We start from the raw sequence: 25060 nt of genomic DNA, 5'->3' as shown, positions 1-25060 counted from the left end.
AGAAACGTCAATAGCATCGTGGCAGGGCACGCAGACTCCTTTTTCCTTTGTCCTCGCAGTATCATTCTTTTTTCTCATTTTCTCTAGTGCATACTCTCACTTCTCAGCCTCGGTCTCCCCCTACCCCCAAACCCCCTCTACAATCCTGAATTCTTGGGATCCTTCAAGAAGACCCCAGGGGAATTTTTCAATCCCTGGGACAGTCCCGTGGCCGCGCTTGCCAGGGGTGCAAGCCCGGCCCCGCCAAGGGACCGACAGTGACGGAGTGGAAAGGAGTGGCCCGCTGACGTCACTGCGGCAGCGGTCCTGAGGAGAGCCCAAGAATGGGAATTCAAGGGGGGAAAAACGCTGGGGACCGTGCGGCTGAGCGACCGTTACCCGTGTGAACCATGCTTTGGGTTTCTGGGGTCGGGGGGTGGGGCTGGAATCACGCCTCTCACGCGGTCTGGTTCCGTCCTACATGCGCTGCGTGCTCGAACGCCCAAGTTTAGCGATGAGGGAAATGCTCCTAAACGGTGCGAGCCTCCTGCGCACGCGCCCTTAGGGAGGCTAGGGGAGGGGCTTGAAGGGCTGCGGGATAAGGTCGGTGGGGGAGAAGAGAGGTGTGTAAGCGGGAGGGAACTGCTAGGGTGCCGAACCGAAGCCAGGACGCTGAGCCACACGACACTGGCAGGCTACCCGCGCGCGCTGCGGCGGCGGCGGCGGCGGCGGCGGCGGCGGCGGCGGCGGCGGCGAAACGGAGTCTGCGGCGTGGCGTCGCGTCGTGACGTCACGGTGGCGGCGGCCGTGGTTGGCGCAGGTTCCGCGGCTGCAAAGTGTGAATTACGCCGGGCTCGCGCCGGCGGCGGAGTGAAGTCAGGCTGTGAGGAGGGGAGGGGCCAGGTGGCGGCGGCGGCGCGAGCTGCTGGCTGGTCCTGAGCCCCGTGCGCCCTGGGTCTCGCCGCTGCCTACAGGCGTCTTTTCTTGCACTGCATTGCTTCGTCCCTGCTCGGGCATCTCCCGGACTCTCTCCTCCCGGCCGAGGAGTCCCGGGTCGGCCGGATCACCTCCGACTTTGCCTGTGACGCCCCTGCCTGCACCCCGTCCCCTTTAGTGCTGGGCCGGGGGCGCGCGGGTCCCCGTAACTGTCGCGGCGGCTGCCGCAGCGCCTTCCCGCCGTCGGCCCAGGCGGAGGGTAGGGAGGGAGAGACGTGAGCGCGGCTTTCCGGCCCCGGGTCCGCGTCCTCCCTCCCGGCCCCCGCTTCGGCCCGGCGCCCCCGAGCCGCGGCCCCCTCTCAGCGCAGGGGCCGGTGGCCGCGGCCGGGTGGGCGCCGCGCGGGGGCCGGGCGGGCATATTCAATGGAAGTATGCTACCAGCTGCCGGTGCTGCCCCTGGACAGGCCGGTTCCTCAGCACGTCCTCAGCCGCCGAGGGGCCATCAGCTTCAGCTCCAGCTCCGCGCTTTTCGGCTGCCCCAATCCCCGGCAGCTCTCGCAGGTAATAGCCGTGGCCAGGGGCCCGCACTTGGGGGCTCCGCTCTTTTGTTTCCCTCTGTCCACCGGCTGCACCTCCGCGGCACTCTCAGTCGTCGCCGCTCACTCCAGATCTAGCATTGTCCATTTTTTTGTGGATTCCCAGGTTTCCCCTCGAGTGCAGACCCCATTCTTTTATCTTCGCGACTCACCGCCCCCCCCCAGTCCTCCGGCCTCTGCAGACCCCCACCTAGGTGGGCTCAGGGAGACCCTCTTCAGGCCCGTCACACCTCTGCTCCCACCGGCTTAAGCTTCACGGAAGACTGCCGCCTTCCCTTCCTCGTTATCTCCGCCTGGACGTTGAGCCCCCTTTTCCTTGTTTGTGGCCCCGGCACACCTGTGGGATCTTGGCGCGGGGCCTCCCGCAGCTCCCGTGCGCCCCGCGGACGCTAGGCCGAGACACCAGGTCTCTGCTTTCTCTCCGACCCTTCTTTTCTGTGGTATGGGCCTGCGGTGGTATGGAGAAACAAGTACGGGAGTGCTTCCCCGAAGCTTCAGTTTCTGCAAAGTTGGTAGCCAGGCATCAGTTGAGTTTTTAATTTGATAAGGAGGTTGTAGGAGAGAAACTCCTGATGAACATTCCCAGGAAGACTTTGTTTTGATACCAGTTGCTCCTGAGAATGTTTAGCTTTTGCTCTGGGGATGCTGTTGGCCCAACTACTCGTCTGGCCGATTTTGATTGCCAGTTTTAAATAGAGAGGCCAAAAGAATTTTGTTTATTGCTTACATCGGAACTGAGTGCCCTCAGTTATGTTACGTGCTCGTCATCATTTTTTCTATATATTTATTTTTCTTATTGTTTAATATATTTTTATGAGAGCATGTTTCCTCCCTCCGGTTACATTGTAAGCATCGTGAGCAGCTGGGCGGTTTCTTTTTTGTTTGTTGGTTTTCAACAGGTAGTGCGGGCAGCACCTGAGGCTTTGCATGTAATAGGCGTCCAGTAAATATTTGTTGTTTGATAGCTTAAAACGTTTGTAGAGAGAGCTAGAGCCTATGTTTGGGTTTCTCTTTGAATCCTTTTTGTTTAATATCAGACTTCTTTCCCAGGGCAGGGTAGTATGCTAATGAGGTCCGAGCAGGTTCAGAGAAAATACTGTAATATCAAATGACAGTTTATATAATTACTACATTTTAATTTATTTTGGTCTAGCATTTTTAGGTTCCAAAATTAATGTTTAAGAGATATTAATACACTGCTGAAAAATGGTAGTAATTAAAGAGTTTTAATGGTCATAACATTTTTTCATGTCTACATATTATTTTACTTTATCAGATAAGCAGGTGCATGACTAATACCTGTTTCTAGTTCAAGGCAATTACTGATCATTTATAAAATTGTAAACTACAAGTAAAGTTACTTTGCTCCCCAAGGAGGAAATGAATGAGAAGGGAGATTCCAAGGGAATTAAAACAAGGTAGATGCCAGGGGTTTTACCATATGTGTTAATCAGTCCACAGAGACCAATTTTAAGCTCCACTCCTTTTCTAGCCTTCTCTTTAAATGGGTAATGGAATTTAAAAAGGATCATTGTGGCAGGCAAAGCAAATATGGAGTTATACCATAGTTAGCTAACACTTAAGTTTTTTTTGTTTGTTTGTTTCTAAACCCTAAGGTGAAGTAGATAAGAACCTGTGAAAATTTAGACAGAGTTTCCCAGAATTAACACTTTTTTCTAATCAACATTGCTCAGCATTAAGATTATGGTAAATGTACCGTGATGGTGAATGGGGTATTTGTCAAGACTTTGAGTATCATTTAATAATAAGACATATGTTGATACTGATTTATTTAGGGCTCAAATGACAATTTGTAATGGAAAAAAAAGGAGTTAAAAAATATTGGGATCTTATTGAGAACTCTATAAAATATTTGGTTAGATAAAAAAAGCTTTCTTTACCTTTGGTGCTTCAGTTCCTAAGTCTAAAGGTACAGAAATTATGTTGTTTTGTAGTCTCATTTTTAAGGCTTAAAAGTAGTCTTTTTTTTTCTCAAGGCATTAAGTAGAACAGTTATTTTTATTAGACTATCTATTTTACAACACATTCAAAATTAGCAAACTTTTCGGTTAATTTCACAATGCTGTTGGAGCCTAGTTTATAGTAGATACTTAATAAATAATTGTTGAATGTATTTTTTAGGTAATGAAATGGAGCATCATTTTTAAACATGAAAACAACGTAAGGACTTTTCATCAAGGTATAGCAGCAACTCAGACTTGGTTTGTAACTCGTAAATGCAGACTGCAACAGATCCAGGAAATAGTAAAGACTTTGAGCAACCAAAATAGATTTAGAGATCCTCTTAAAGCTTGTGTGTTTTAGGCAAAATTCTGACAAACTTATTTTCCAAGTAGCAGCATGTATGGGGAATTGGAGTAGCTAGAGTCAGGTCCACACTGATAGCTGCAAATGCTGACAGCTGATGCACTGAAAGCCAGGGATCAGAAAGAAAAACTTTAAAGGAAGTGACTTAAAAAAAAAAAACAAAAAACATTCTGGGGAAGCTAGTTTAGGGGCTTGAATGTTATACGACACAATAACTGTCAAAATAATGTTTACTAGGGTATGTTTTTAAAAAGTTGAAAGATTTGAAATTTTTTAAAAAGATTTCCATGGCAGTTTGTATTGGTGCTTAAATGGACCAGTATGAGTTATCTGGAAAATTCATTTATGTGGAATATTAGCTTTCCCAAGGATGCCAAGTAGATGAGGCACTGACTTTTTAAAAAAACGGCCATATACTACTATTTCAAATAGCTAATATGATTTGAGAAACAAAGATAATAGAAGCCTATTTTTCCCACCTCTGGATATCTCCTATTGTTTGGGAAAAAATGTTGTGAAGGCAGAAATTGTCGGTCTTGTGCACTGTAGACAGGGTGCTCGACGGGTAGGTTTCCCTCAATGTAGGTTGTCCGCTTAGTGTATCGATGGGCACGTCAGAGCACTACACTTGGCATTATTTCAGTCAGATTTTCTTTGCACTGGAAATAGATCTTATTTGGGTTAGAGATTTGAGGTTTAATTAAAAAAATAGTTCGGAGATCTGTGATACGTGTTATCATTAAACACAATATTTGGGATCTAATGTGTAAACCATGTGCTTTGAATAGGCTACATATGACTTCTAGTTGAGCATCTATGCATCTATGCTTTTTTTTTAATCTAATTCCACATATATTTGTTGGTCACTTTGTGCGAGTGAGGCACCTTGTATTCGGTGTTGAGAAAGATGGATAATAGTATTAAATGTAAAGAATTTGTAGCTGAAAAGAAAAATCACATGTAACCCTGCCAACCTAACCAAGTTTTCATTTGTATGCATTGCTTTCCTTATACATAAACACATTTTCCAACTGTAGCCAAGATATGCATACTCTCTTGTTATTAACAATGCTTCACTTGGTATGTGACAGATTATTGAAGCCGGGTATGTCCCAGAACCATTCAAAGCCTCTTAGATAAGGATTGATTTCTCCTTCAAGAAGCTTACAGGCTTGTGAGAAAAATGGTCTGGTGATACATGTAATTACTGTATTGGAGTTTATCAAGTTGTAATGAAAATGCAGTGTTGGAACACTTCTTGGATGAATCAGGGCCAACCTCATGTGGTGGTTGAGGGTAGTGTGAAATGGGGCTGGTGTGATTCAGGTATTGGAATTTTTAATTTAAGTTGATAGGTAAGTATGATTAGGGTCTGCCATATTGGACAGAGCCAAGGTAGATCATCATAATGATCATTGTGATCATGTTCAACATCTCCAAATGTTGAACATGGGTGTTACTACCAGGTGTTAGCTATTGTATGTAAAGCTTCATTTGATACCTTTGTATGTGTTTGCAATAGAATCTGTGGGTTCTTAGTATAAACTCACTAGGTTGAGTCAGAAGGTAACTTTTATTTTTTTTGGCTTTAAAGCCTCTATCATTTTACAATACTTAACGATCATATCCCTTTCATTTCTGATTATACATATTAAGTATTATTTTATAAACTTTTTGCTACTTTAGTGACGGGATTGTGGTACCCTGAGTTTTTTGTTTGTTTGTTTGTTTGTTTAAACACAGGTAGGCACGGAGAATCGAACCCATGTCTCTGACATGGCAGGCGAGAACTCTGCCAGTGAGCCACCATGCCCTGCCCCTGAGTTTGTTTTAACTTGAAATAAACAGGGTGAACACTTCCTGAAATGTGTTTTATACTATTTGCATTTCCCCTTTTGTGAAATTTCAGTTGCATATCCTGTGCTCATTTATAAGGGCTCTTACATATCCACTATCAGTTTGTAAATTTGCATTATTCCAAATTACTGTTCTCAAGGGAGTTGCCTTTTCACAACTCTAAACTGAAACTGATAAAGGGGGACACTATGGGCAGTAGATGGGATAATTCAAGGGAAGTGGTTCTGTCTCAGAAACCCTCCTCCCTGCCTACTGGCACAATGCCTATGTTGGTGGGACCTTGATTTCATTTCTATGTTTCAGAAATGCTTCAGACTTTGATTTAAATTTAATACTACCATGTTTTGCCTTTCACTTCTGAACTAATGTACATTTACATTTCAAATATATGGTCAAACATAATATTAATGTAAATTTATATTATATTTGGAATATGGTTCTGATTGAGGTAGGGTTACAAATTGCTAGTTTATAGGCTTTTTTCAAGAACATGTTGAGTCTCTTTGATTTGAGAGGTTTTAGTATGTACGCACCCCCAAATTTTGCTGTTATGCCTAGAGTACTATTAGTTACACATACTGCCTACTCAGAAATTCTTTTTAAAATACAAATGTCTTGTGAGAAGTAAAATATTAAGCCCCTGTCAGTAGTAAAGAATATCAGGGAGCTCGCTTTGAATTAAAAAGAATAAATGATGCCATCTATTCTCTTAAAACAATTTGATGAGACCTGCTGATACTTCAGAGTAAGTTCTGACTTTAAAAAAAAAAAAAAAAAGGGCCAGAGGAGCTTTAGACAATAGGGTTCTCTTCTGGGCTTGGATATATAGACAAGTTTGAAAAGAGGAGTGCTAAAAAAAAAGAAATTTTGTCTGATTTATTCCACTCAACATGATGTCTCCAAGATTCATCCATGTTTTTGCTTGTATCAGAATCTCAGTTTTATGGCTGAAAAATATTCCATTGTATGTATATACACATTTTATTTATCCATTCATCAACTGATAAATACTTGGGTTGCTTTCATCTTTTGGCAATTATGAATAATGCCATCGTGAACATTGGTGTGCAAGTATGTTCGAATCCCTGCTTTCATATCTTTTGTGTATATACCTAGAAGTGGATTGCCAGCTCATGTGGTAATTCTTCCTGTCTCCAAAAAACTGCCAAACTGTCTTCTACAGTGGCTGGCCCATTTTGCATTCCCGTCAAAAATGCATGAGTGTTCCTATTTCTCCACATTCGTTATAACACCTAAATTTTCTTCAACATTTAATTTTGAATCTTCTAATGTAAAAACAACTCAAAACTTTTTTATTCTGGTTCTGAATTGCTCAGATTTTATGATTAATTTGAATTGAGGGAAAATTTAGGGCTTTATTCACGTCAATATTTAAATGGCCCATTCCTGCCTAAAAATAATAGAGACTTTGTTGATTTTTATATTATTGCCAGCTATGCCTTTCAAAAGGTTATTCAAAAGACTTTTTGCATATTTGCATTCAGACCTAAGTGTTCATATGATCAGCATATGAGGAAAGGGAAAAAAACTAGGTTTGTGGGTGAACCTTCTAAATAGTTCACAGGGCTTTATTTTGGTTGCTAGCAGTTTCCCTTCCTGAGGGACCTGTGTCCCTGATTTCATGGTTGGCATCAGAAGTGTCTCCTGCTTAGGAATTTTGGATTGCTACTCCATGCTTCCACCTGCTGGTAGGGATGGCTCTTTAGTTTTTGAAGATGAAGAATAGAGGGATAGAAGAGGACAAAGGTAATGCAGGGCAGAATTTAAGAAAGAAAGTAAATTGTTGTTCAAAATAACTCAATTTTAAGCAAATGGAACCCTTCTACTAGGAATTGTGAGTAGACAAACCCTAGCTCGGCACCCACATAAAGTACTTGGCAAGTGGTGCTCAATAAAGATGTGGTAATAATAATAATTATTATTTCCATTTATTGAGTGCCTCTTACATGCCAGATATTATAATTGATGTTTTTAATCTTTAACAAAAACCATGAAATAGGGGCTGTTACTGCCACTTTTTGCCGAGGAGGAAACTGAGCCTGGAGATACTAAATCATGTGCCCGAGGCATCATGACGACTTAGTAAAGGGCCAGGGTTTGAAGCCAAGCCTGTCTTGCTCTGGCACCCTCACTTTTGATCTGGCCTGCCGCATCGGTAAAGGTGAGTGGACTGTAGGTAGAGTTTTAGTTTTAGGTTTATATATTACTGATTTTGTTGGCTTTTACATGGAATGTGGGTAAGGTAAAAAAAATTTGATTATTTGAGATGCTGTCTTCCCATATTTGAAGGACTGCCCTGTGAATGAGAGGAAGGAGAAGAGAATTAATAGAGATTTTGATTGGTTGTATGTCCTTGAATGCTGTACCCTCTTCCTATTTGTGACAGGAAAATAAGTTTGTCTCTTATTTATAGGAGAAGATAGACGCGTAATGTTGTCACTCGTCCAAGGTAAAAACGAGGTAGTGCAGGAAAACTCAGTCATTCTGGCTCAGAAGCCTACATAATGTATTCTCTTATTTTCCTTTTACCATGTGGTTTTTTCCTTTTACCATTCCGTGGAGTGTAATAAGGACCAGTGGGCAGAAACAGTATGGAAATAGAAAGGGAGATCTGTGCTTAATCACACTTTAGTAATCAAAGAAATGCCTCCTAAAAGAAGGTGATATACTATTTATTGCCTACCAAATTGGCAAATTTTTTTTTAAATGACTAGAGGGTCATGCTTATGCAGGGCTGGTAGGATTATAAATTGTTGTAAGTGTTCTGAAAAGTAATTTAGCAATTCAATCAAGAAATTAGTGCTTAAAAAATGAATACTTTTACCTTGTGTGCTGGTTTGAAAGGAAGCATGCCCCCTAAGGAAAGCCATGTTTTTTTTTTTTTTTCACATTGGCAGGCACCTGAAATCGAACCTGGGTCCTCAGGCACGGCAGGCAAGCATTTTTGCCTGCTGAGCCACCGTGGCCCGCCCAAAAAGCCATCTTTTTATATAAATCCCATTTCATAAAGGTAGAATAATCTCTATTCAATACTGTATGTTTGAAACTGTGATTGGATCATCTCCCTGGTTGATGTGATTTAGTCAAGAATGGTTGTTAAACTGGATTAGGGGATGACATGTCTCCACCCATTTGAGTGGGTTTTGATTGGTTTACTGGAGTCCTATAAAAGAGGAGACTTTTGGAGAAAGAGATTCAGAGAGAGCAACACTACGAAGCAGAGAGTCCACCAGCCAGCGACCTTTGGAGATGAAGAAGGAAGACGCCTTCCCAGGGAGCTTCATGAAACTGGAAGCCAGGAGAGAAAGCTAGAAGATGACACTGTATTCGCCATGTGCCCTTCCAGCTGAGAGAGAAGCCCTGACTGTGTCCGCCATGTGCCTTCTCACTTGAGAGAGAAACCCTGAACTTCATCGGCCTTCTTGAACCAAGGTATCTTTCCCTGAATGCCTTTGATTGAACATTCCTATAGACTGGTTTTAATTGGGACATTTTCTCGGCCTTAGAACTGTAAACTAGCAACTCATTAAATTCCCCTTTTAAAAAGCCGTTCGGTTTCTGGTATATTGCATTCCGGCAGCTAACAAACTAGAATACCTTGTAATATACTTTTGGGAATCTATTCTGAGGAAATAAGCAGAAATATGGATAAGGATTAATATTCAAGGATATTTCATTTTACTTTATTTTGAAAAATTGGAGACAACAAATGGTTAAATAAATTATAGTATTTCTAGGGCTCAATTATAGTATTAATTTAGTATATAATTTATAGTATAAATTATAGTATTTGAGGGCTGTGAGGGTAGCTCAGGGGTAGAATTCTCACCTGCCATGTTGAAGACCTGGGCTTGATTCCTGGCCCGTGCATTTCCCCCAAAACAGACAAACAACAGAAATCCAAATAAGCAAAAATTCAGCAAATGGTGCTGCAAGAACAGGATACTTACATGGGAAAAAATCAAATGTGACCTCATCATACAGCTTACCAAAAAAAAAAAGGTTATAGTATTTCTTATTATGGAATAGTGTTTCTTCTTATTCTATATATTCTAAACCACTAAAATGCTTTGAAGAATTTGAAGGATATTTAATAGCATGGGGAAATATGTATAAAATTATTATGTGAAAAAAAGCCCAGAGTTTCTACAGATTATCCTGATTTTGTTTAAAAGTAAATCACAGGGGGTGGGCCACGGTGGCTCAGCCGACAGAGTTCTCGCCTGCCATGCTGGAGACCTGGGTTCGATTCCCAGTGCCTGCCCATGCCAAAAAAAAAAAAAAAAAAAAAAAAAAAAAAAAAAAAAAAAAGAAAAAACACATCCTTTACATCCTTTGGGCGGGCCGCGGTGGCTCAGCGGGCAAGAGTGCTTGCCTGCCGTGCCGGAGGACCCCGGTTCGATTCCCGGCCCCAGCCCATGTAAAAAACAAACAAACAAACAAAATATAATAAAACAAGAAAATGTTTAAAAATGTTTCCCTTTCTTCCTCACTTCCTTCCTTCCATCCTTCCTTCTTTCTCTGTCTTAAAAAAAAAAAAAAAAAAAAAAAAAAAAAGTAAATCACAGGGCTGGCCATGGTGGCTCAGCAGGCAAGTTCTTGCCTGCCATGCCGGACACCCAGGTTCGATTTCTGGTGCCTGCCCATGTAAAAAAAATAAATCACAAATATATACATAGCTATACACCATATGTGCTTGCAAAAAAAGAAAGAAAAAAAAAGATGGGTGATCACAAAATGATAACAGTACTTATCTCTGGATAATGGAATTACAAGTAATTAAAAACTGTTTATTTGGAATTTTCTGTAATTTTCCCAATGTTCTAGAAACATCAGTCTCCTTTTTTAACCTACGTAATTTAAGAAGAAAAAGTCATCTGTTTGTGGTATTTGGACCCAGATGTCTGATAAGCTGTCCAGATAGGAGAGTGGGCTGCCCTCAGGAGATAATCAATTCCCTACTAGGTGGAGTTGAGACAAGGGCTTCAAGGATACTGGATGAGGGTGTAGTCAAGGGATTGACTCCTGTGGTTCCTTCCAACTTTCTGATTCTGTAATTCTTTGGATAACTCATTTATATGAATGGCTTTTATATTTGTACAGCTCTGATAATTAGGAAGTAGTTTTCACCTTCCATGGGAGATGTTGCGAAGTAAAAACCTGCCTCTTCTTCATATTTTTATTTTTGCTACTTCATGAGTTAACTATTCTTTCAAACTAAAAAAGTGAGATTTTTTTTTTAACCTCCCAGATCAGTTCCTAAGACCTAACTCCTAAATTTCTATCTCTATTCCCTCAAGAGCTCTTCACCAACTGCCATCAAATAGCTCTTCTTCAAAACAGTAACTAGATTTTACTTTCCAACTGGTGCAGTTAGATAAGAGTTGTCAAAATGTGTTTATATGCAACTTAATAAGAATGATGTTTTATAAAGAAAGATATTTCTCATTGGCACTTTAAAAATTAACTTAAGAATGAAGCCTTTTTCACCTTGTAGAATAAAAGTTAATATTCCAATAGAGAAAGAGCTCACTTTCTAGCCTTTTGTGTGTTTACCATGTATGGAAAGATAGGTGATGGTATTTTGGATAACTTTTTTTTACTTTCATTTTACTTTTTGGATGAATTTTTCATAGTGAACATGTATTTTTAAGAAAAACAATAACAGCATTCTAAAAAAATGAAAAAGATTCTTTTCTTTTAACAAGGGTGATATAAATCAAATGTATTTAAAAAATTGTTCAGTAGAAAATAAGCAAAAGACTCAAGCAGTTCCAAGAAGAAATAAAAATATAAGAAAACGTGTTCAGCTTCACTAGTAATAAAGGAAACGCAAATAAAAGATTTTTTTTGGAGGGGGTGGTGGGGCAGGGCGAGATGGCGAAGAGATACTTTGGTATTGGCAGACACTGACAAGACCCAGTGTCACCAGGGGTGTGGAAAATGGGTATTACTCTATGTGAACATAGGAGTGTTATTTAATTTAACCTTTTGGGAGACAGTAGGCTTGTGCTATACAATTCAAAATTTTAAATGTGAACAGTACCCTTTCTGTTTACAATCCTGGAATTCATCCAAAAGGGAAACTAAAAATTTGCTGAATATATATATATATATATATATATATACATAGATTTTTTTTTGGTAACACTTTACGGAATTTGTAATGATGGGCATTTAGATTATTTCCCTGTTTATCAGTGGGGATCAGTTAAATTGTGGTGTTTTAATTCAGGAGAAAACTCTGTATCCAATAAAATACCGTAAATGCATGTTCGTCATGGAAAATACGGGTTTTAATTTCCTAGCACTGCTGTAACAAAGTAACCCCAACTGGGTGGCTTAAAACAATAGGAATAGATTGTTTCATAGTTCTTTCTGGAGGCCAGAAGTCTGAAATCAAAGCGTGGGAAGGGCCATGCTTCCTCTGATGTCTGTAGGGAAGAATCTGTTCCACACCCTCCTGGCCCTGACTGATGGCCGGTCATCCTTGGCTTGTGGCTCTTCCATTTCTGCCTCAGTTTTCCTACGGTGACCTCCCTCCCCGTCTTCTTACAAGGATACCCCTCACACTGAATTAGGGTCCACCGTAATCCATTTTGACCCCCATCATAACTAACAACGTCTTCAAAAACCTTTTTCCAAACAATGTCACATTTACATGATGGGTTTAGGTCTTGTACACGTCTTTTTGGGGGATGCAATTCAATCCATAACAGTGCACATAACAATTTGAAGGGGGAAAACTAGTTGTAAAATGACATATATATTTTGAGCTGTAGATGTGACTTTCTACAAAATGTATTTGTGAATTAAAACAGGGAGGATATTGTTTGAACAAATGTATGAGTATGTACAAGTCTGGAAGCTTGTTCACCAAAATGTTAACAGTGGCTGTCTTTAGGGAGTGTGATTTCTGGTACTTCTGTGATTTTTTTTTTTTAAGCAGTGAAAAGGTATCATTTTTGTAATCAGAGAAATTAATAATTTTTTTGCAAACTTCCCGTTTAAAAAAACGACACGTGTCTAATAGGTAGAAAATGGTTTAAGTAGAATTTTAAAATTATAAGGAGATTGAGGTCTAGTTAGTTAATAACTTAAAAAATACAACCAGGTGGGTCAGAACTGGCTTATTCTCTGCTGTATTCCTATGTGCCTGGCATATAATAAGTGTTCAAAGTGGTTAATTAAAATGGAAGTATAGTGTTTTAATGTGTGATGGAGTATACTACATTTTTAATGGAAAAACGAAGATAATTGAAGTGATTGTCCTGGTGGATGGTCTACAAAAAAGAATGCTTTTTCCTCTTTCCGAGCTTAGAAGATGAATAGCTTTGTGCTATAATCTCATTTACCAAAATATCCAAGTTTCTTTTTTGCATAACCCATATTTATAAAATGTAAGAAGTTCTCAGGAAAATTTATGACTCTGAACCTTGGAACATTATCATTAGAAACCAAACAGACTTATCCCCTCTACGTATGAATGATTAAACTGAAAACAGGGGGTCAAAAGGACATGTAAAGGCAAGGCAGAAGCTCCTTCTGTTGAACACCTGTAGTTTGACCCTTCAGCCTTTGCTGAAACATTATGAGAAGAGTATGGCAAACAATCCATTGTGGTGTTGAATGACTGTCCTTGTTTTAAATTTATCATTTCATTTACTGGGCACCCTGCTGGGTGTTGCAAAGATTTCGGCCTTCGTTCTTGGAGCTTGGTCCAGAATATAAATACATGATTCTAATACGTGTGTATACATGTTCTCATTAGGATAGGGCATGAAGTTCAGTGGCAGCACAGTGGAGCTGGGAGAACCAGGGAAGATTTTACAGCGACACTTTATCATGGGATTAAAAGAGCTGAAATCAGCCTCCATGGGAATCCTACTTTATTCTACCAGCTCTAGTACTAGCAATTCTGGTCCAAGCTGTGACCATCTCTTGTTTGGCCTGCTGCAGTAGCCCCCGTTGCTAGAATTCTTTCTCCACATATGAGTCAAAGTTTTTTTTTAAATGGTGTGAAAGCATGTTACTGTGCTAAGAACATTGGTGGCTTTTCATCACAGTTAAAATCTGAACTCCTCAAGATATGGTCCCATATAGTCTGATTCCTACTACCTTTTCAATCTCCTCTCCTTTCACAATAGCGCTGCTGCCTGTGAACCTGCCAGGTTTGTTCTGTTTTCACTGTGCACTTGCTCTAACTTCAAGAGCTTCCCTTGGCTTCTTGCTGTTCAAGTTTCAGCCCCATTCTTACAGAGGAACCGTCCTTAATCACCCTGTTTAATATAGGGCCTCTCCCCCTTCTATCCTATTTCATCATTTTGTTTTATTTATGCACACACCGCTAACTTGATTGACTTGTCTGTCTGCCTTGTCTCCACCCTCAGCCACCACAGATGATGTGGTCTGGAAGCAGGAATCTCTTTTACCTTATTCACTGCTGCGTCCCTAGTATACAACATGTAGTAAGTGTTCAGTACAGAACAACTAAGGAAAACTTTTATATTTTAGTCTCGTGTTAATCATCAGATGTCACCATAACTCTTTGGGATGAATCCAAAATTGTATTATAATTTCATTTTAGAGCCTCCCACCTCTGCCTCCAAATTCTACCTTCATTTTATTTATACACTTTCTGAACTGCCCTCTGTGGTATTGGAGCAATGTTCTCTATATTTATAGAATCCACTGAAATTTAGAAAAGTAAGTTGCCCCAAGTAACACGGCTATAAGTGGTACTTCTAGAATTTGAATTTCTCTCTCTCTGACTAGCGCTCCCCCTCTGCCATGCTGGTGTGGGGGCTGATGTTTTTGGTGAGTGGGAGGACAAAATCCAGAATTAGAATAGGAGCTTTGTCCATGTGGAACAGAAATGGCAAACAATTATTTAATTGTTTCTGTGTGAAGAACTGGGTGATATTTGTTAAAAGGAATTTTGAAAAGTAACTCACATTTTTTTCTAAAAATAAATACTTGCTATAAAATACATGGAATATGCAAAAAATATAAAGAAGAAAGTAAAACATCATCCACAATTCGAAATCCCAGAAATAACCACTGTTAACATTCTAGAACATTTTCATCCCCTATTTTTTTCTGTGCATATATGAAATATCGTGATAAAGACCATTTTCATAAATCTTTCTCTCAATTTTGAAGTCATTTCCTAGTGGAATTACTGGATCAAAGCTTATTGTCAAATATCCAGAAAGGATAGCAATTTATATTTCCATAAGCAGCTTGTGAGTCCCTTTTCATGCTTTCTTATAGTTTTAGTTTACATTTCTTGGATTTTTATTGCTAAACCTTTACTAAATATTTATTATTAATTGCCTATCTATCTTCAATGGCCATTACCTCTTTTTCTGTTGGCAACTTTGTATTTTTTTAATTCAATTTTTAAATTCATTGATAGTGAACATTTTGTCATATTTTTGGCAAATTCCAATTTTCTGCCTGATTTTTAATATGTTCAATTGATAACTTCTAAACCTTATCTAGTAAGTTAAGCCTCTAATGATGTCCAGTTACATTTTTTTTACCCTAATTTTATGTGTTGCTCAAGTATCAAAAGTTTGGAGACCACTGCCTCTCTGTTGAGTGCTGTGTACTCTCATTGCCTCCCAAGTCCCCCAAAATAGCGCATGCAGACGTGTCTATAACATTTCAGATGTATCTTGGAGTCTGTTCAAGAACACCCAGAATTCGTGAATTCTCATCTATCTGTAACATCCTTTGCTTCCTGAGTTCAGCTAGCCTTAGCTTTCTGTCTACTGATTTATTTGTCTTTATTAATTAACTCTGATTTTAGCCCAGGATTAACTCTGAACAACTGACCTTGTATTCTGATCCATCCTGACTTTGGTATGTTTTGTTACATTAGGCCTATGAGCTCCGTTAGAATGGACACCGTTTGTTCAGCTCTGTTCTGCCTAGTGCTCAGCAAATCGTGATATTCAGAAATGTAAATGTGCGTCAGTCCTACTCAGAGTCCAACATTCTTCTGGCTCCCTCACAAGTTCCCCCTTCCCACAGTGCTACTGCATAGCCTGTAGTTCTGTTTTAAACTATCTTATGCCGTCTCAAGATGGCTGCCATTACTCCTTAGAAGGATGTGATTAAAAGGGTTCCTGGAGAGCCTCTTGAAAGGGTATTAGTATTCCAGTTCCTTTGTATAAAGCTGGTAGTTGAAGTGGTTAGAATGAGGGACAAGCCAACTCTTTATAAAATATCTTTGGATTTCTCCTAGGGCCTTGGCTATCATAGTAGGTTGGACTGGTTGAGTAACCCCTTGACTGTTGGCAGCCCTTATCTTCAGTACCCTGTGGGACATAACCCCAGGTCCACATACCCTTGTTTTTAGCACAAAAGTGTGAAACTAAAGAATTTTAAACCAAAAGAAAAAGATTATAAAACTTTGCCTTGTCAAGAACTAGTGAAAGCTGCATGTGTAATTGTAATTTATTTTCCTGTAGCCATATTTTTAAAATTAAATGAAATAAGTAAAATTAAGAGGTAAATTTTTAATTTGAATATATTATATTTAACTCAGTATATCCCAAAATATTAACATGTAATTGGTATTAAAAAATATCAATGATACCTTATACATTTTGGGTGGGGGGAGGGAACGAGGCCTTCAAAATCCAGGGTGTATTTTATACTGAGAGCACATCTCAATTGAGACTAGAGACATTTCAATTCCTTTATGGCCATAAATGGCTAGTGATTCTCTCATTAGACAGCACACCTCCAGAAATAATGATATTTTTATGGTACATGTTGTTATAGGAAATCAGGACCACCTCTATTTTTTCTACATTTAGACATATTTCTGATGCCGTTACAGGGTTCTTCACATCTTCCCCTTTTCACTTAAGTTTAATCACTAGTAAACTTGGAAATATCAAGATAGTGCATAAATTGGCAACATTTTTTGAGGTTATATAGTTTCTTATTGAGGACAGCAAAGTTTTTATTTTTGGGGGGTGGTGCATGTGTCAGAAATCAAACCTGGGTCTCCTGTGTGGCAGGCAAGCATTCTACCACTGAACCACCTGTGTACTTAAGGACAGCAGAGTTTTTAGCAGCTCTCTTTTGATTTCTTTGGGCTGATTGGTTTTTGTTTCTTATTTTTATGGGAGGAGGGAACTTTAACCTTAAATTGCTGTTTTATAAAACACTGTGCTTTTCACTGTGGGGCCAGTCTTCTTCCTCAGGTAGATTTTTAGGTTGAGGGAAGCTGCTGGATAAGAGGCATAAAGAAGAGGCATAAAGTTTCTTGGTTCAGGTTCCCACATATCCTCTAGCATTAAGACTTTGTTTTTTTCTAACAAATACAAATACGGAAAATAAAACAAAAAGGTTTTTTAAAGTGGGAAAGGATTATTTAGTTACATGGAGCCAGTCTTATCTGGTTAAGTCTGCTGGCTTGTCCCCTCTAGAAGGATCATTCTTCAGGAACATTGGCCAGAGGATCCATGTTTTATACCATTATAAAAATGAATAAATAAAAGTTCAATAAATCTGTTTTGAAATTGTTTTTCACTGTTTTAAGAATTGCAGCCACCAGTTTAGTTCAATAATTTCAAGTTATAAAATTATCAGAATAATTTAAACAATATTATTGAAAGTTTTGAAAATGAAAAATTATTCATTGTCCAATCACCATAGCATTTTTATGTATTTGTTGTGTCTTTATACATATTTTAAAATAAGCAAATACATATAATTTTGTGGCTTTTGAAATGTTAAATACTTTTTAAAATAGGAATTTGTATTGTTTCTTAGTCTTTAATGAGTATGGAGCAAATTGCTACATGGTGCCTCATAGGTACACAGGCTCAGGCACAACAGAAACTTAAAGCAAATGACTGCTTTGTCACTTACACAGTACAGAGACTCCAAAATGCAGAAAAAGAGGTCCTATTGTTGCCCATCTCCTGGGGAGGCCAACTACCTGGAGCAGGGTCTGTGAATGGCAACTCTGCATTCCCCACTTTGCATCGGATAGAAGGGGAGACTAGACAACCCCTGTGCTGTTTGAGCATGAAGTATTTATTCACCCCAGGGAGAGGGGGCCTGCCATTGAGAATTCCTGCTGTGATAAGCATCTGGGGCAGCTTGGTTCCCATTTCCAGTTTTAAGGTCTGGTAGGGTCTTTTCATTAGAAACAGACTGAGACATCGTCATGCAGTAGAAAAGGAAGCAGGGAGTATACAAGATGGTCTCTGAGCTTGTTATCTGTGTCTTTTTCAGTGGTGAGATAACATTGTATTTTGCTGTCATATAACAGCCTGAACTTAATTGACAAGTGTATGTGCATTCTGACTGCTCCACTGACTGGCCATTCCATGTCTCCCTCCATCTCCTCAGGCCCCCATATTCCCTGGGACACAGCAATGTTGAAATTAACCAATTAATAACCCTACAATGCCTCTTAAGTAAGTGTTCAGGTGTAAAGAAGAGTTGCATGTCTTTCAATTTATATCAAAGGCTAGAAATAATAAAGCTTAGCGAGAAGACATGTAGAAAACAGAGATAAGCCAAAAGCTAACCTCTTGTGCTGAGCAGCCAAATTGTGAATGCAAAGGAAAATTCTTAAAGGAAATTAAAAGTGCGTTCCTCCTGTGAACACACTAATTCTAAGAAAGAAAAACAACCCTATTGCTGATAGGGAGAAAAATTTAGTGGACTGCATAGAAGATCAAACCAGCCAGAGTATTCCTGTAAGCCAAACTGTAATCCAGACAAAGGTCCTAATGCTCTACAATTCTCTGAAAGTTGTGAGAGGTAAAAAAGCTGCAAAAGGAAAGTTCGAAGCTATCAGAGGTTGGTTTATGAGGTTTGTTTTAAGGAAAGAAACCACTGTGACATAAAGTTCAAGATGAAGCAACAAGTGCCAATGAAGCTAGTTAAATAATTGATGAAGGTGTCTCCATTAAACAACAGATTTTGAGTGTAGATGAAACAGCCTTCTATTGGAAGGAGATGCCGTCTAGGACTTGAATAGCTAGAGAGAAGTCAAGAGTGCCTGGCTTCAGAGTTTCAAAGAACAGTCTGATTTTCTTGTTAGAGGCTAGTGCACTGGTGACTTTAAGTTGAAACCAGTGCCCATTTGCTGTTCCATAAATCCTAGGGTCCTCAGGAATGATGCTGAATCTATTCTTTCTGTGCTCTGTCAGTGAAACAACAAAGCCTGAATGACAGCACAACTGTTTACAACATGGTTGACTGAATATTTTAAGCACACTGTTGAGATCTACTAGTTAGAAAAAAGATACCTTTCAAAATATTTCTGCCTGTTGACAATGCACCTGGTCACCCAAGAGCTTTGATGAAGATGTACAAGATGAATGTTGTTTTCGTGCCTGCTAACACAACATCCGTTCTGCAGCCCATGGATCAAGGAGTCATTTCCACTTTCAAGCCTTATTATTTAAGAAATACATTTCTTAAGGCTATAGCTGTCATGGATAGTGATTCCTCTGATGGAACTGGGTAAGTTGAAACCTTCTGGAAAGGGTTCACTATTCTTGATTGCCAGGAAGAACATTATTGATTCATGGAAAGAGGTCAGATTATCAACATGAACCAGAATTTGGAAGACTTTGATTCCAAATCTCATGGATGATTTTGAGTGGTTCAAGACTTCCATGGAGAAAGTAACTGCAGATGTGGAAATAGCGAGAAAACTAGAAAGAATTCAAAGTAGAGCCTCAAGATATGACTGGATTGTTGCAATCTCATGATAAAATTCTGTAGCAAAACTAACCTTCACAAATGGAAGTAAAAGGAAGACATCCTGGCATAGACTGAAAGGGTTTATAGCCAGCAGACTTGCCTTACAAGAAATCCTAGAAGAAGTTCTTTAGGCTGACATGAAATGACACCGGATGTTAGATCTACGGAAAGGAATGAAGAGCACTGGAAATGTAAATATTTAAGTTAATATAAAAGACTATACATTTTTCTGATTTCTCAATTTATTGAAACATTGATTTTTAACCTGAAAATAAATACACAGGATAAGATTTCACCCTTTCTGTGTTGTTATACTTCATTCAACCTAGTGGTTATTGTAAATACATTGTTTCTCCCTGTTTGACTTTTGGTCTGTAGGAAAGATTGTGATGATATTTCTCAAAATTTTTTGGTTTTAAGACCTCTTTCCAGTCTGAAAATTATTGAGAACTTCAAAGAGCTTTTGCTCATGTGGATTTTGTGTTGATATTTATGGTATTAGAATTTAAAGCTGAGAACAATTTAAAATAACAGTAATACCAAGTACATGTTAACATAAAGAACGTTTTTTAACATGAAAAACAGCTGTATTTTCCAAAGCAAAAAAGTTGGTTATGACAGTGGCACTGTTTTTCCATTTTTCAAATCTCGTTAGTGTTTTGACTTAATAGAAGACAGCTGTATTCTCATCTGCTTCTGCTTTGAATTTGTTGCTTTGCTTGAAGTGTTTGAAGAAAATCTGATCCCACTCTGTAGTTGGAAAAGGGACAAGTATTTAGTAGTCTTTACATATAATTATGGATATTCTTCTTTGATACAATTCCAAAACTTAAGAACTGATAGTTTCATGAAGGTCAGTTGCAGTGTAGAATCTGAAAAAACATATCCGTGAATTTTTGCATTACTGAAAATTCATTGTTCTGTTTTGCAGTTTGAATGAATCTTTTTGTCTTGCACCCTGTCAGAGAGTCTTGGTTCCTCAGAGCATGCTTTGAGAATCTTGGGGCTATTCTATCATTTTAACTTTTGCTGGAACATCTTTTTTGATAATGAAAAAGGTTTCTAAACATTTAAAAATTGCTTGTATCAGTAGAGGTATATTTTTGAGTATCATAATAGTGAGTTACTTTTACATATCTTCTGCCCGTATTTTTGTTGCATTTCAAATTTTATTTTTTAATTTAATGTTTTTTTGGCATGGGTAGACTGTAGAAATTGAACCCAGGTCTCAGCATGGCAGGTGAGAATTCTGCCACTAAGCCACTAAATTTTAAATTTTACTTTACAAGTTGGTAATCAAAGCTTACTGATCCTGTTTACTTCTAGAGGTTAATGGGGTAAACAAAGGTTTTCTGTGAAGTAATTTCAAGTGAAAAAAATTGTTAGGGTAATTGTTGCATATGAATGTCTTTTGAAATGGCTTCAGTTAGAGTTTGACATATCTAAATTCAGTACCTTCTGTTTGTTAGGGCTTAGTTTAAATTCCTGAGAGCTGGAATCACAGATTATCATTGCTATGTAGTTTGATTGAAAACTTAGTTATATTATTACCATTCTTATTATTGTAAAAGTAGTTCTTCCTTATCATAAAATTAAATGTTTCAAAGAGATATAAAATGCAGTGAAATAACACCTCTTATGATCAATTCCTTACAGTTAAGCAATGTTTTTAGCTTCTTGAATGCTTTTCCTAAAAATTTTATTCACAGAAAGGTAAATATGTTGATATATATTATGTATCTGTATGTTTGTTGTGCTGTTTATACATTTATGTTCATCATGTACATATGAAAGTCTTTTTTTAAGCAAGCGGAATGATACCATACCTATTCTACAAATACATAAATCTTGAACATCTTCATATCAGAATAATAGATATATCATTTTTTAAATGGCTGTTTGATATTTTGTTATAAAGTTGATTTTATAAGCAAAGGTCATCAGAAGAAAGATTTTTAGTAATGCACCACTTTTTTGTAGCAACTGTAAAGATTTTTTAAAGAAGAATGTCTAATTAATAAAATTGCATTTCTTTTATCGATAGGGGTTAAAGTTATATTACCAAATTAGAACAAGGGGCTCAAGAGAGTGTTAAAAAGGAAAATAAAATTATGGTCCTCTAAAAAACTACTTGCATATTGTTTGTGAACATACCCCAAAAGAATGCACATAAAACTCCGTTAATAGTGATAATACTGGGAGTAGAATTAGGAGGAGAAAAGACACTTCAGAAGTGAAAATATGACACTTCAAAAATTACTAAGTCTTCTATATTTATTGAAAAATGATTTTTTATGACTTAACTTTTAAAATTTATTGTGTGATAAGTGAGAATTTAAAACATACACAACACACTTCATACTTATGGGACCACTGAGATGGAGCCGTCAGTTCCATTATCGTGAGCTTCTCTGTGTAATGTCTCTGCCATTCAGGCTCCTGGAGTTTCATCGTCCAATGGCAACGATGAAAGCAGTCAGCACACCTATATAAAATTATTTACAATGTTGCGCTCTGAGTCACTTTATAAATACAGTAATGTACCACTTTTAAAATTAGTTTTCACTCAAACATTGTTCCCTGATTCTTTTAACACTTGCATTAGTCAAATACAATTAAATCAGCTTATGAAATAGCATATCTTAAAGAGCTCAAAGTTATTGACAAAGTACAGTCTTAGACCAGCAGTTGAAGAAGTGAATATGATCAGGAAGATGATATAATAGCTGCTTTTTAGGGAGCCTGATTTAACTATCAAATGATGAGAAGCCCTTTGAAAAAGTGGATTTTCTTATATGCCATAAGGAGAAAAACATGAAAGATGTCAAATTGTGCTATCATACAATTTTTTTGACAAGATTATGTCAAAAAATAAAGTCAAGACTTGATTTATTCTTTATTTTTTGTGCGTAGTTGAAATTGTAAGATAATTTAAACTCATTTTTATTCTTTTATTTTTCAAGTCAAAGTCTTGAGAATCGAATATCAGTTTCAGTATTTACAATTAAATTTTTTCCCTGGTCTAAGAGGTTTTACTGAATAGTTTATTCCTCCATACCACTCATCTTTGAAAAAGTAGAATCTTTTTAATTCAGTTGTACAGATATACTGTAATTTGACCAGGTTCCCGCCAATCAATACATTTAGGCTGTTAATATTTTTTATGGCTCTTAAAAAATTGCTGTAGTGAATATTCTGTACTTCTTTACTTCCTCATGTGTGTGTATACCTGTGGTATACATTACTATAAGTGGAAGAACTTCGGTTCATTTACAATTTTTGCATTTACAGTTTTGAAATCTCTAAAAGGATTACATCAGTTTACATTCTCACTGTAATGCTGTATACATATTCACAGTGTATCCTGTATTTTCATATCTTTTCTTGAATTAGCACAGTGAGAGTTTGTAGGGAGTTCAGATAGGAAGGGATATGCTATAATCCAAATCTCTTCAGTTCCTGAGATTTGGATAGCAAGAATAGGGACAGTCCAGGTAATGAGGGATTCATTTGAAAATTTATCCCAATCTATTCAGTTCCTGAGTTGGATAGTAAGATCTTGAATAATGCAGAATACCTGTTATTTCTCTTTTGTTTCATCCTCACAGCTTCATTGACACTGAGATATTAGCAGATTTTTTAAATCTTTGCCAGAGTAATAAGTGAAAATAAAAAGGTACCTCATTAGTTTTGTTTTGTTTCTCTTTAACTGTAAGTGAGGCTGTGCATGTTTTTACGTTAATAGCATTTGTATTTTTTTTAATACGTTCCTTCCAGTGGTCTTTTCTGATTGAATTGCAAGGGCAGTATTGCAATATCAGGGAAATAAGGCCTTGTTACAATGTTACTAATAACATATTTTTATTTTTTTCTTTTTTAATTTATTAAAAAATTACAAGAAAGAAATGCAAACATACTTAATAGATGCTCATTCCATTCTACATATATAATCAGTAATTCACAATATCATCACATAGTTGTATATTCATCATCATGATCATTTCTTAGAACATTTGCATCAATTCGGAAAAAGAAATAAAAAGACAACAGAAAAATAAAACAAAAACAAAAATAAAAAAAAATTACATACCATACTTCTTACCCCTCCCTTTCATTGATCACTAGCATTTCAAACTGAATTTATTTTAACATTTGTTCCCCCTATTATTCACCTTTATTCCATATGTCCTACTCGTCTGCTGACAAGGTAGATAAAAGGAGCATCAGACACAAGGTTTTCACAATCACACAGTCACGTTGTGAAAGCTAGATCATTACACAGTCATCATCAAGAAACATGGCTGCTGGAACACAGCTCCACATCTTCAGGCAATTCCCTCCAGCCTCTCCACCACATCCTGGATAACAAGGTGATATCTACTCAATGTGCAAGAACAACCTCCAGTACAACCTCCTGACTGTTTGGAATCTCACAGCCATTGACACTTTGTCTCATTTCACTCCTCTCCCCCCTGGTCGAGAAGGTTTCCCCAATCCCCCGACGCTGGGTTTCAGCTCATTTTAGAGTTTTCTCAATCCCTTGATGCTGAGTCTCAGCTCATTCTAGGATTTCTGTCCCACATTACCAGGAAGGTCACACCCCTGGGAGTCATGCCCCACGCAGACGGGGAGAGTGGTGAGTTTTGCTTGTTGTATTGGCTGGAGAAAGAGGCCACATCCGAGCAACAAAAGAGGCTCTCCTGGGGGCGACTCCCAAGCCTGACTTTAAGTACACTTGACCTATCCTCTGTGGGGCCAAGCCTCATGTGAACAAACCCCAAGACTGGGGGCTCAGCCCACAGCTCTGGCCGTCCGCACTGCTTGTGAGAATATCAATAATTCAACTTGGGGAGGTTGAATCCTCCCCCGCTCTCACCATTCCCCGAAGGGGACCTCACAAATACTTTTCCACTCGCTAATCAATCGCTCTGGGATTCATTGGGGCATCACTCTGGACAAACCAATAAAATCTAATGTCCTACCTAAGGTTCCATGTACTTATGTTGTTCAACCAGCTATCTACATAAGTTATATTAGGAGAAGCACTAGTCAAAATATAAATTTTGTACCAAATAAACATTTTTTGTTTTAGTCTCACACATAAGTTGAAATTTTAAAATATTAATTACCATCTATTTTTAGCACCCTGCAATAATGGCATTCCTTTGTTCTTCCTCATGCAAAAACATTTTTAAATTTGTACATTTAGTCATTATCATCATACACTCTAGGCATTCCTAGATTATACCATCTCAGTCTTTATCGTCTTTCTTTGTGATTTCATTTATGCCCCCAGCCCTCCTCCCTCTATCATTCTCACATTCAGCTTCATTCGGTGTTTTAACTAATTGTATTACAGTTATAGTGTTGTGCTGTCCATTTCTGAGTTTTTATATTCAGTCCTGTTGCACAATCTGTATCCCTTCAGCTCCAGTTACCCAATATCTCACCCTATTTCTATGTCCTGATGGTCTCTGTTACCAACGAAATATTCCAAGTTTATTCACTAATGTCAGTTCATATCAGTGAGACCATACAGTATTTGTCCTTTTGTTTTTGGCTAGACTCACTCAGCATAATGTCCTTAAGGTCCATCC

At 38.4% G+C, this 25060-nt stretch overlaps 1 protein-coding gene across 2 annotated transcripts in view; it reads left to right on the top strand.

The window, feature by feature from the left end:
- The first annotated feature begins 490 nt into the window (after positions 1-490).
- Positions 491-25060, top strand: part of PDE7A (phosphodiesterase 7A) — a 140132-nt gene continuing 115562 nt past the window's right edge. The window contains exon 1 of one of the 2 annotated variants that reach the window (XM_077166889.1): positions 491-515. Coding sequence is in view for 1 of the 2 variants with exons in the window: in XM_077166886.1 (XP_077023001.1) it covers positions 1339-1476 (138 nt within the window). In the remaining variant the exon portion in view is untranslated. Of the gene's footprint in view, positions 516-1296; positions 1477-25060 lie in introns of those variants that run through there. The other variant, XM_077166886.1, reaches the window with a different exon arrangement.

This window comes from Tamandua tetradactyla, chromosome 6 (assembly GCF_023851605.1).
Source record: "Tamandua tetradactyla isolate mTamTet1 chromosome 6, mTamTet1.pri, whole genome shotgun sequence".
In the NCBI taxonomy this organism is placed as follows: domain Eukaryota; kingdom Metazoa; phylum Chordata; class Mammalia; order Pilosa; family Myrmecophagidae; genus Tamandua; species Tamandua tetradactyla.
This window is presented reverse-complemented; position numbering and strand designations above follow the sequence as displayed.